The sequence below is a fragment of the Prenolepis imparis genome, unplaced genomic scaffold, assembly GCF_030444845.1.
Source record: "Prenolepis imparis isolate NDT839.2.m4 unplaced genomic scaffold, iyPreImpa1.0 SCAF_37, whole genome shotgun sequence".
Lineage (NCBI taxonomy): Eukaryota > Metazoa > Arthropoda > Insecta > Hymenoptera > Formicidae > Prenolepis > Prenolepis imparis.
Genome location: NW_028141195.1, coordinates 73283 through 85585, shown reverse-complemented (window position 1 = coordinate 85585; position 12303 = coordinate 73283). Strand labels below are relative to the sequence as shown.

The 12303-nt window shown below is 59.2% G+C and overlaps 1 protein-coding gene across 1 annotated transcript; it reads left to right on the top strand.

Moving 5' to 3' along the window:
• Nucleotides 1-388: 388 nt before the first annotated feature.
• LOC145947019 (uncharacterized) lies at nt 389-973 on the top strand. The gene has a single exon (XM_083056794.1). The coding sequence runs from the start codon at nt 389-391 to the stop codon at nt 971-973; it is 585 nt and encodes a 194-aa protein (XP_082912920.1).
• Nucleotides 974-12303: the final 11330 nt, after the last annotated feature.

Sequence of the window (12303 nt, the reverse complement as noted above, 5' to 3'; positions counted from 1 at the left end):
CATATATTTCTTCTTTCTCGAAAACTATAGGAGATACAAGGTCCAGTTACGGGCTATCTTGTTCCTCTCTTCGAGCCCTACAAAAAAGTATTAGGACTTTTTTATAAAGGACTTATTGTTTTCGAGTTATTAATATTTCTTTTTTTTTCGTCCCTGAATGTTGCGTAGTTATTAAAAAAAATACAAAATAAGTATATATCAATCGATGGAGAATCGAAAGTTATGCATTTTGAACTATACGATTTTTTTTTTTTTTTTTTTTTAAGTCTCATAACTTTTGAAAATCATACACTACAAGTGTACTCCAATCGACACAGAATGAAAAGTTATGAATTCTGAACCAGCTTTTTTTTTTTTTTTCTTTTTTTCCCAAGTCTCATAACTTTTGATGGGGTTAAGTCTCATAACCAGGCGGGGCCTGGCCCTGACACCGAAAGCGGCAGAAGTGGCCCGGCAACGGGCAAGACAGCGCGCGGTGGAACGATGGTCGGAGGAACTACTCCGACCGAGGGCCGGTCTGCGCGCTGTCCAAGCAATTCAGCCGGTTCTATCGGATTGGCTGTCGAGAGATTTCGGACTCTCTTATAGGATTGTGCAGGTGCTCACCGGGCACGGGTGCTTCGGTGAGTACCTGCACGATAAGGCGCGGAGGGAGCCAACGACGAAGTGCCACCACTGTACGGAGGTCAGGGACACGGCGCAACACACAGTGGAATTCTGCCCAGCATGGGCGGAACAGCGCCGTGCCCTGACCGACGCAATAGGGGGAGATTTGCAGCTCTCCAGCATGGTCAAGGCCATGCTGGAGAGCAAAGAAAAGTGGAGCGCCGTCGCCTCCTTCTGCGAGGACGTCCTAACGCGGAAGGAGGTGGCGGAAAGGGAGAGAGAGGAAGACCCGGACGCCGACCCGATGCGTCGCAAGAGGGCTGGCGTCCGGCGAAGGAGATTCGCCGCAGCCGCGGCGAGAGGATAGCGGGAAGGAGTTGTGCGAAGGAGGTGGGATCGGGGGAACAGTGTTCCCTCGATCCCGCCTCGGAGGCGGGGGGGGAGAGTCGTTCCTCTCGGGGGACGACTCCTCCCCTTGCGAGGAGGTTCTCTCGGGGACCGTGGCCGAATCCCAACCCCCTCCGGGGGCGGAGGGAGCCCGATCCCCGGGAGAAAACCAAAAGAGAGGCGGAACGGAGGGGACACGATCCTCGCCTCACGGGGCGAGGTCCACGGTCCCCTCCCTTCCGCTTAGGGATACTCCCTCTATCGAGGGGTCTCCCAGGAGGTGTCCCCCGTGTCACGGCCGAATCCTAACCCCCTCCGGGGGCGGAGGGAGCCGTGATACGAGGGGGCGGAGGGCTAGCAGGATCTTTGGAGCGGGGGCTCCGGAGATCCATTGCACGCGGGCTCTCACGAGGGGGAAGAGAATGGGTGGCCCCATTCTCTTCCTTCCAGGACCGGGGTAAAACCCGGACCTTTTATCAAGGTTTGGAGCGCAAGCTCAGCGTGCAGCGGCCCCGGCGTATGCGAAAGCGATTCCCGGGGCTGCTGCACAAGCGCTCAGAGGGCCACCGTGTGGTTTTAGTGGGTCGGGGGAGTCCCCGGGACGCATTTGAGTCCCGGTGGCGTTGATCCCAGCCCCACATAACCCTCCCACCTCCCCCGAGGTGTGAGGGTATGCGGTCGCGCATTTCCACACGCAAAAAAAAAAAAAAAAAAAAAAAAAAAAAAGGTTAGGTTAGGTTAGGTTAGGTTAGGTTAGGTCTCTCTCGTCGTACACCACTTTGCCGTAGTGAGAGAGCTCACCCGATACTTGTATCGGGTGCTAAGAGTGTACAGTTCCATCTTTGGTGGAACAAGGGGATGCCAGCGGGTCCCATAGGGTCTTCTTCTTCGGAAGTTGGCCCACTGCTGGTAGAGGAAGGAAAACCTCGATAAAAATCCCGGAGAGGAGGCTCCGTTAGTCTGGTAAGACAATCTCCTAAGGGAAGGAAAACCCCGACAGAAAACCAACGCGAAGAACTTATACAACATGGACAGCACAATGAAACGAAAGACTTTCCTGGGGTCGGATACCAGGAACCGGCGGGGGGGGGGATATTGTCCCGGTTTCCCCCTCGTCGTCATCGGACGACGGGCCATCTGGTGCCTTGACGGCGAGGGCACCAGAGGAAACGGTTATCGCGCGGGCTAGTGGGGAAGTGTGCCGTGACACAGTGGACAGCTTGATGCACTTGTGGAAGAACACTCATCTGCCACTGTGGAGGATCCGCAGGCGGCTTGTGGAGTTTACTGGGGCCTGTTCAGAGGAAGATCGAAGTCATAAAGATTTCGATCTCCTCGTAGACCTCAGGGACGAGCTGTTGCAGTCTGACATCAAGGACTATCGGGATCCTTTCGTGTCGGAGAAGGATTCTGAATCCTCGGTGGAATCGAGTAGCGCGAGTGAACGGGGGAGAGACTCTCCTGAGCCCCCCCGGTCGTGTGTGAGTTCGCGAAAACCGAGCAGGGACTCCGGCGAGCATGCTCGGTTTATGGAGGTGGAAGTGGTTCGCGACACTTCGGAGGAGGCGGGGGAGGAGGACCCCTCCTTCATTTCTATTGGGTCGACCTCACCATTGGGGGAGGATGAGGCGTTGTTGCCTCGGACCGAGGTACGGACTCCTGCGAGAGGACGGGTCTCTCCGAGGGCAGGTCCATCCGGAGGGAAGAGGACCCCTAAAGGTAAGTCCTCAACTCACGTTGAAAAGCGCGGTCGACCGGCTACGACCGGTGAGTACGTTGGGCTCGCTAAGGCGAAAGAGCGCCTGAATGCCGCGCTCAGAGAGGAGATCCTTCTGAAGGATGCCGATAGGGTGCTGGATCCTCTTATCGGTCCAGACCTCACGAGGATGGGTCGGGAGCAGCTCCCCTCCAGAGAGGAGTTCCGGGAGGGACTTACAGGTGTCTCTGCGCTGGACCTTAAGGTTCTGGCGGAGAGATACCTGGGTCAAATTAGAAAGGTTGCCGAGGTTACCGGGTTGGAGGAGATTCTGGTGAGGGAGTTGGCGGTTTCCTCCTCTAGATTGGAGGAGATCGTAGGGGTGTGCGAGGAGAGGATCTCCGCTTCAGCGGTCCCCGAGGTAGAGGGCTTAAGAGCGGAGAACGCCGGATTGAGGAGGCGCGTTGCCACCCTGGAGAAGGAGGTCTCGAGGGTGACTGGGGAGCTGGGGGCCCTCAGAGCCAGTCTTCCCAATCTTGGGGAAGAGGTTGAGCGCCTCCTTTATCGGGAGGCTCCGAAAAAGGCGGCCAAGGCAGCGGAATTGAAGAAAAGGAAGAGAGAAGACCTGGAGGAGCTGCAGGCTTCCAGGCGTTGCGTGGAGTCGGAGGGGGCTCTCTCGCTTATTAAGGAAGCAGGGGGCACCTCGACGTTGCTGGAGGAGATGACGTCGCTCCTCGATCAGCGTTTGCTGGACATGAGGGGCGATGTCGTCTCGGCGGTCTTGGCGGCGTTGCGGCCGGGTCCGGTCGGGGAGTCTGGGGCCGGGGTTCCTCCTCTTGGAGGATCTCCCGAGCCCCCTTCCTCGGTGGGTGGAGGAGGTGCGTTTGTCGCAGGTGCCGCCCCGGTTTCGGGGGGTTCCGCGCCCTCTGCCGCTGCGGAGGGTGTCGCGGATGCCTCTCGGGCTGGGGCGTCTAAAAGACGAAGGAAGAAGAAGACCCGGCGTGGGTGTCTGCCTGGCGGAGCTTCCGGTGGAGGGGTTCCGGCGGTTGAGGACTCTGCGCGTGGGACTCGGGAGAGAGTCCACGTACCGCTCGCCTCCGTCGTGTCGTTGACGGTGGCGGGCGACGGGGAAGATCGCCCGTCCTACGCCTCGGTGTTGTCCAAGGCGAAGGCGGGCGTAAGTCTGAGGGACCTGGGGATTGGTGGACTGCGGATGCGGTGGGGAGTTGCCGGTGGCATGCTCCTCACAGTCCCGGGCGAAGGGTCGGAGGCGAGGGCGGACGCCTTGGCGGCCAGCCTCTCCGAGGTATTCGCCGGCTCTCGGGCCGTTCGAGTGGCTCGCCCCACGAGGACCGAGGAGGTGCGCCTCAAGGGCGTCACCAACTTGGTCTCGAGGGACGAGATTTTGGCGGAGGTGGCCTCTGTTGGTGGATGCGGGGCCGGGGAGATTCGGGCCGGAGAGGTCCGGATTCCCCAGGGTGCCCGTTACGGGACCTTGTGGCTGAGGTGCCCGGCGACGGCGGCGCGTAGGCTCACGGCGGCGCGGGGGCTCTGCGTGGGCTGGACGACTCTGACGGTTCATCCGTTGAGTCGCCGGCCCATTCAGTGTTTCCGCTGCCTGAGCTTCGGCCATGCGGCATCGCGGTGTGGTTCCTCCGTGGATCGCACCGCGTGCTGCTTCAGATGCGGCAAGGAGGGGCATCGAGCAGCCTCGTGCGCGGCCCCTCCGCATTGCGTCGCGTGCGCGGGGAGTGGGCGGCCGGCGAGGCACAGGTTGGGTTCGTCCGGCTGTGCTAAGTTGGTCGTCCCGCCCAAACGGGTCGATGGGGGACGCGAGGATGCTCCCAGGGGTCGGAGGCAGGCTCCGGGGCGCCCCGATGGGGGGTCATCCGGGTGTGCGCCTGTTGGTGTGTCGCAGGAGATGGAGGTGGACCCGGTTAGCGTCGGGCTACCTCCCTCTCCTGTTTTGCGTGGTTTGAGCGAATGAGTCGTCCTTGTTGGTCTAAAATTGTGTATGGGGAACGCGGCCGGCATTCTCTCCCTCTTTGGAGGGAGAGTGGCTGGTTTTTCGGTTGAGTCCTCTGTCTGTGGTCTTGTTGTTAAGTCCAACGTCTATATGTGGGCTGCGGCCTATCTGCTCCCCGGAAACGGGGATCGTGTGGTCCGGTTACGCCTCTTGTCCTTGTTACTTTGCGTTTGTTGTAAAGTTTAGTGTGGTAATGGGGGCTGCGGCCGGCATTTCTCTCCCTCGATGGGGGGAGAGTGGCCGGTTCGGTTACGCCCTCTGTCGTTTCGTCCATACGCGTTTTGTCGTATGTTTGGTGAGTGTGAGTGAGTCGCTGCGCGGCTCGCCGTCCGGTTCGGCAGGGAAAGGGAGTGAGGGCTCTCTTTCCCATTGCACGTCGTCCAGGGACGAGGGGGGGAGGATTGGTAGCCTGGTCCTCCTCTCTAGCTCGCAAGAGCACGGGTCTTGGATAAAAGGGGGGAATCCGCCCTTCGGGAAGGGCCCGGAAACGGGTCGGGCCATGGGGAGGCACCCGAGGTTATGCGAGAGCGGTTCCGGGTGTCTCCTCGTTCGGCTACGGGCTACGGACTGGTTTTAGGGCATCGGTACTAACATCGGGGTTAGTACCGTGTGGTATTCAGCCTGGCCGCACCGGTGGTCAGGTTGTGAGTCCCCCACAAGTCCGGTTACTCCCCCTCATGGGTGCCGGACGAGTGCGTAAAGGCATTTCCAATCTTTAAAAAAAAAAAAAAAAAGGTTAGGTTAGGTTCTCTCTCGTCGTACACCACTTTGCCGTAGTGAGAGAGCTCACCCGATACTTGTATCGGGTGCTAAGAGTGTACAGTTCCATCTTTGATGGAACAAGGGGATGCCAGCGGGTCCCATAGGGTCTTCTTCTTCGGAAGTTGGCCCACTGCTGGTAGAGGAAGGAAAACCTCGATAAAAATCCCGGAGAGGAGGCTCCGTTAGTCTGGTAAGACAATCTCCTAAGGGAAGGAAAACCCCGACAGAAAACCAAGTGACGAACTTTATACAACATGGACAGTACAATGAACAGAAAGACTTTCCTGGGGTCGGATACCAGGAACCGGCGGGGGGGGGATATTGTCCCGGTTTCCCCCTCGTCGTCATCGGACGACGGGCCATCTGGTGCCTTGACGGCGAGGGCACCAGAGGAATCGGTTATCGCGCGGGCTAGTGGGGAAGTGCGCCGTGATACGGTGGACAGCTTGGTGCACTTGTACAAGAACTCTCGTCTGCCACTGTGGAGGATCCGCAGGCGGCTTGTGGAGTTCACTGGGGCCTGTTCGGAGGAGGATCGAAGTCATAAAGATTTTGATCTCCTCGTGGACCTCAGGGACGGGCTTCTGCAGTCGGGCATTAAGGACTACAAGAATCCTTTCGATACTGAGGAAGACTCTCAGTCCTCGATGGGATCTCTTTCGAGTGCGAGTGAACGGGGGAGAGACTCTCCTGAGCCCCCCCGGTCGTGTGTGAGTGCGCGAGAACCGAGCAGAGACTCTGGCGAGCATGCTCGGTCGTTTGAGGCGGAGGTGATTCGCGACACCTCGGATGAGGCGGGGGAGGAGGACCCCTCCTTCATCTCGATCGGGTCGACCTCACCATTGGGGGAGGATGAGGCGTTGCAGCCCCGGACCGAGGTGCGGACTCCTGCGAGAGGACGGGTCTCTCCGAGGGCGGGTCCATCCGGAGGGAAGAAGACCCCTAAAGGTAAGTCCTCAACTTACGTAGAGAGGCGCGGTCGACCGGCTACGACCGGGGAATATGTCGGGCTCGCGAAGGCGAAGGAGCGCCTAAATGCCGCGTTGAGAGAGGAGATCCTCCTCAAGGATGCGGATAGAGTGCTGGATCCGCTTATTGGACCAGACCTCACGAGGATGGGTCGGGAGCAGCTCCCCTCCAGAGAGGAGTTCCGGGAGGGACTTTCGGGTGTCTCTGCGCTGGACCTCAAGGTTCTGGCGGAGAGATACCTGAATCAGATCAGGAAGGTTGCCGAGGTCACCGGGATGGAGGAGATCCTGGTGAGGGAACTGGCGGTCTCCTCCTCTAGATTGGAGGAGATCGTTGGTGTGTGTGAGGAGAGGATCTCCGCTTCAGCGGTCCCCGAGGTGGAGGGCCTAAGAGCGGAGAACGTCGGACTGAGGAGGCGGGTTGCCGCCCTGGAGAAGGAGGTCTCGAGGGTGACTGGAGAGCTGGGGGCCCTCAGAGCCAGTCTCCCCAACCTTGGGGAAGAAGTCGAGCGCCTCCTTTATCGGGAGGCGCCGAAAAAGGCGGCCAAGGCAGCGGAGGCCAAGAAGAGGAAGAGGGAAGACCTGGAGGAGCTGCAGGCTTCCAAGCGCTGCGTAGAGTCGGAGGGGGCTCTCTCGCTTCTCAAGGAGGCAGGGGGCACCTCGACGTTGATGGAGGAGATGACGTCGCTCCTCGACCAGCGTTTGCTGGATTTGAGGGGCGACGTCGTCTCGGCGGTTTTGGCGGCGTTGCGGCCGGGTCCGGTCGGGGAGTCTGGGGCCGGGGTTCCTCCTCTTGGAGGATCTCCCGAGCCCCCTTCCTCGGCGGGTGGAGGAGGTGCGTCCGTCGCAGCTGCCGCCCCGGTTTCGGGGGGCTCCGCGCCCTCTGCCGCTGCGGAGGGTGTCGCGGATGCCTCTCGGGCTGGGGCGTCCGAGAAGAGGAGAAAGAAGAAGAAGACTCGGCGTGGGCGTCTGCCTGACGGAGCTTCCGGGGGAGGAGTTCCGGCGGTTGCGAACTCTGCGCGTGGGGCTAGGGAGAGAGTCCACGTGCCGCCTGCCTCCGTCGTGTCGTTGACGGTGGCGGGTGACGGGAAAGATCGCCCGTCCTACGCCTCGGTGTTGTCCGAGGCGAAGGCGAGCGTAAACCTGAGGGAGCTGGGAATCGGCGGATTGCGGATGCGGTGGGGGGTTGCCGGGGGCATGCTCCTCACCGTCCCGGGCGGGGGGTCGGAGGCGAAAGCGGACGCTTTGGCAGCCGGCCTCTCCAAGGTGTTTGCCGGCTCTCGGGCCGTGCGGGTGGCTCGCCCCTCGAGGACCGAGGAGGTGCGCCTCAAGGGCGTCACCAACTTGGTCTCGAGGGACGAGATTTTGGCGGAGGTGGCCTCTGTTGGCGGTTGCGGGGTCGGGGAGATTCGGGCCGGAGAGGTCCGGATTTCCCAGGGTGCCCGTTATGGGACCTTGTGGATGAGGTGCCCGGCGACGGCGGCACGAAGGCTCACGGCGGCGGGGGGGCTCTGCGTGGGCTGGACGACTCTGACGGTTCATCCGTTGAGTCGCCGGCCCATTCAGTGTTTCCGCTGCCTGAGCTTCGGCCATGCGGCATCGCGGTGTGGTTCCTCCGTGGACCGCACCGCGTGCTGCTTCAGATGCGGCAAGGAGGGGCACCGAGCAGCCTCGTGCGCGGCCCCTCCGCATTGCGTCGCGTGCGCGGGGAGTGGGCGGCCGGCGAGGCACAGGTTAGGTTCGTCCGGCTGTGCTAAGCTGGTCGTCCCGCCCAAAAGGGTTGATGGGGGACGCGAGGATGCTCCCAGGGGTCGGAGGCAGGCCCCGGGGCGCCCCGATGGGGGGTCATCCGGGGGTGTGCCTGTTTGTGTGTCGCAGGAGATGGAGGTGGACCCGGCTAGCGTCGGGCTACCTCCCTCTCCTGTTTTGCGTGGTTCGAGCGAATGAGTCGTCTCTGTTTTGGTCCAATGTTGTGTATGGGGAACGCGGCCGGCATTCTCTCCCTCTTGGAGGGAGAGTGGCTGGTTTTTCGGTTGAGTCCTCTGTCTGTAGTCTTGTTAAGTCTAATGTCTACATGTGGGCTGCGGCCTACCTGCTCCCCGGAAACGGGGATCGCGTGGTCCGGTTACGCCTCTTGTCCTTGTTACTTTGCGTTGTTGTAAAGTTTAGTGTGGTAAATGGGGGCTGCGGCCGGCATTTCTCTCCCTCGATGGGGGGAGAGTGGCCGGTTTGGTTACGCCCTCTGTCATTACGTCCATACGCGTTTTGTCGTATGCTTGGAGAGTGTGTGTGAGTCGCTGCGCGGCTCGCCGTCCGGTTCGGCAGGGAAAAGGAGTGAGGGCTCTCTTTCCCATTGCACGTCGCCCAGGGACGAGGGGGGGAGGATTGGTAGCCCGGTCCTCCTCTCTAGCTCGCAAGAGCACGGGTATTGGTTAAAGGGGGGGAATCCGCCCTTCGGGAAGGGCCCGGTAACGGGTCGGGCCATGAGGGGGCACCCGAGGTTATGCGAAAGCGGTTCCGGGTGTCTCCTCGTTCGGCTACGGGCTACGGACTGGTTTTAGGGCATCGGTACTAACATCGGGGTTAGTACCGTGTGGTATTCAGCCTGGCCGCACCGGTGGTCAGGTTGTGAGTCCCCCACAAGCCCGGTTACTCCCCCTCAGGGGTGCCGGACGAGTGCGTAAAGGCATTTCCAGTCTTTAAAAAAAAAAAAAAAAAAAAAAAAAAAAAAAAAAAAAAAAAAAAAAAAAGGTTAGGTTAGGTTAGGTTAGGTTAGGTTAGGTTCTCTCCCGTCCTCTCTCGTGGGATGCGGCCTTGCCGTGGCGAGAGAGCTCACCCCTTGCAAGAGGATAGTCTTGCAAGGGGTGCTAACAGCATCCCGTACCCGAGTAACGTCGGGTACATCAACTCCCCGAGTCTGGGGAGTTTCCCCAGTCTTGGGGAGCCTTCCTTGTGGGAGGAGGGGGCCCACTTCCCCTATAGAGCTTCGGCTCGTATGTGGTAGAGGATGGCGACCTTGAATTCAAACGCCCGGTGGCATGGCACCGTTAGGAGAGGGCATTGCACGGCGCTTTGGCGCTTGCCCTCCCGCCATGTATTTGCGGCCCGGGCCGCGGGGTTCTTGCTCTGATGTCTCGGGGGGGTATTTTTCGGGGGTTTTTTCTCCCGGGGGTATTTTTTCCCGGGGTCTCGGGGTGGGGATTTTTTGCGGCCGGGGTCGCGGGGGAGGGGACCAGCTGTGATCACCCGAGGGGCTGTGCCCGGAGGGTTTAACCTGAGGGGCATCGCCCGGAGGGGATCACAGCGGTCAGTCGCCGGGGCCGATCGGACGTATTCCGAGGCGGGGCCCGGCGACAAGACGTACCCCAGGGTGCTGGTTGGGAGTCCCCAGGCTGGGTAGCCTGGGTCTCCGTCCCAGCGTCCCTGGGGGGTAGCCGCGCCCGGGCCACTCGGACGTATTCCGAGCTCGGGTCGGGCGCGGCGCGGAGGTCACGCGTGGTTACCCAAGGGGCATAGCCCGGAGGGTGCCACGCGGACCTGCCGCCGAGGCCGCTCGGACTTATTCCGAGGCAGGGCTCGGCGGCGAGAGCAGGTACTCCTGACCGGTCGGGACCGTTTCCCCTTCCGAACCGGCCGGTCAGGAGAGGCGTGGTCCCTTCCGCTGGACGTGATTCCCGGCGGGGGGACGTGCTGGTCGCCACGGCGGGCAAGGTGTGGACGGGGAGCGGCGTCCTCACCCCAACCGTCCGTGGGGCCCCCCGGGTGGCGCCACCCACCGCGGTACCCGCATTGTCGGAGGTGCGGGACCCCTGAAAGCCCGCGTGGGCGTTAAAACCCACGCGGGTGTGTAAGGGGCTCGGGGTCAGGCCGGGGTGTGGTATCCCCCCGGCCGATGACGTACGTCCCCTCCCCGGGGGAACTTGGGGCCCGGCCTTGAGGTGTGGCCGGTCATGTTTCGGGGCACCCCTTGGCCGGTGGGGGTATACCCTGGGGGACAGGAGCCGCGGTGGGCAGCGGGAAAATTAGAAATGAAGAAGAACACTAATACCATTAACAATATGAGTGAGACGACAAAGATCTCTACGAAAGAGGGGAGAATGTCTGCGGATACCACAGACGAAGAAGGAGATGTCGAGGGAAGAGTAACTCCAGTAAGTCTCGGGAACTTAAGAGTTCCTGGAGGCTCCGGTGGCTCTAGTCCCTCCCCGGGAAGGAAAACCAGAAGCATGGCATTAAAAGGCATGCCGCTGGTAAAAAAAGAGTGCAAAGTGATGCTCACGAAAGAGGACTACGTCAATTTCTCCCCCTGCTTGGAGGACCGGGATGGAGAAATAAAAAGTATAGAAGGGACTCTCCAAAATGAAACATTAGTACCCAATGAGAACGCAGAAATGGGACAGGTACAACGGCCTAGAATCATTAGTATCCAGCCTGTAAATATGAAGGTGGAAAATCTTCTACCGCTCAAGGAAGCTAGGGAGCTAATGAAAGCACCCAACGAGGCAGACATTCAATCCCTCTCTGACGGGGCCAGCCGTATGTCGCTGTCTCAAAGGCAACGAAGAATGGACAAGAGAGCGAGGAGACAATCCATGCGTCCAAACCCGGCTGTGGGCAGGAGGGAGAATAGAAGCAGGAGCAGGAGTCCAAGCAGAGAGATGTCCCCCTCAGCATCCAGTGTCTCTGGTATGGGAGGAGAGAGAGGAGACAAGATCATGGAAGGCTCCTGCATGGAATATAATATCAAGGATGTTGAGGACACGGATGCGATGACCGAAAGTGACTCAGCCGCTGAAGAGGAAAAAGGAAAAGGGCAGAAGGGAAAACCCCCAAAACCCCAAGAAATCATTGGACGGGCCAGAGCCATGGCGGAATACGCCAAGCAGCAAAGAGCGCTGCTGGATATTGCCGCAGAGAAAGAGCTATATGAGCAATGGACCGAAGCTAAAAAGACAAGGTCTATAGGACCAGTCATCGAGGCAGCCATGGTCAAAGAAATGGACATGGCTGCAAATGAAACTGACCTTGAAGGACAAGTAGAGGAAAGTTTCAAAGCGATACAGGGAGTGTTAACCCTAAAAAAGGGTTACAAGGGAACCACGCAAAAGACCCTAAGAGAGGCGGCAGATGTTCTCCGAAATGCTTTCACTCAAATGAAGAACCGAACGCAAACAGAGGAGAATCGCCGATTGGAAAAAGTCAATGCTCATCTGAGAGGAGAAATCGCAACTCTCCAAAAAGAAATGAGTAAGATGAAGGAGAATCTGGAATGGTTAAGAGGACAAGTTTCCAGGACATCCAGATTTCCCTTCGAACAGAAGGAATCCGAGCTATCCACCCCTAACCAGCCAACCGTGAGGAAAAGGAGGAGAGGAAACGAGGAGGACAATGCAACGGAACAGGACAAAGAAACCTGGATTCGTGCGGTTATGGTGCAAGTGGGCGCTATGATGAACGCTCGCTTTGATGCACTGGAGGAAAGACTCCTCCCCGAAAGAAGCTTCAGACAATCCCTAAACGCAAAAGGGAAAGAAGCTGCCACTGAAGGAAGGGGGAAAGAAAATACAATGAAGACACCCTTCGGTATGACTAAGGGAAGGGCGGGAGAAACAACCCTTCCCCAAAAGAATAAAGAGAAAGCTGGAAACGCCAGGGATGGGAAAAAAGCGACACAGCCCATACCCTCCCAAAACGTAAGCCCTCCCACCCAAACATTACCACCTGTAGATGTCCAGGATACTGCCAAAAACAGAGAGGAGACTTGGATCACGGTGGTGAAAAAGGGCAAGAAAAGTGGAGCAAAAGACGCTCCGGTTAAAGAGATGAGGAAAGCCTTAGCACCGTCCGTGGCTCCCAGG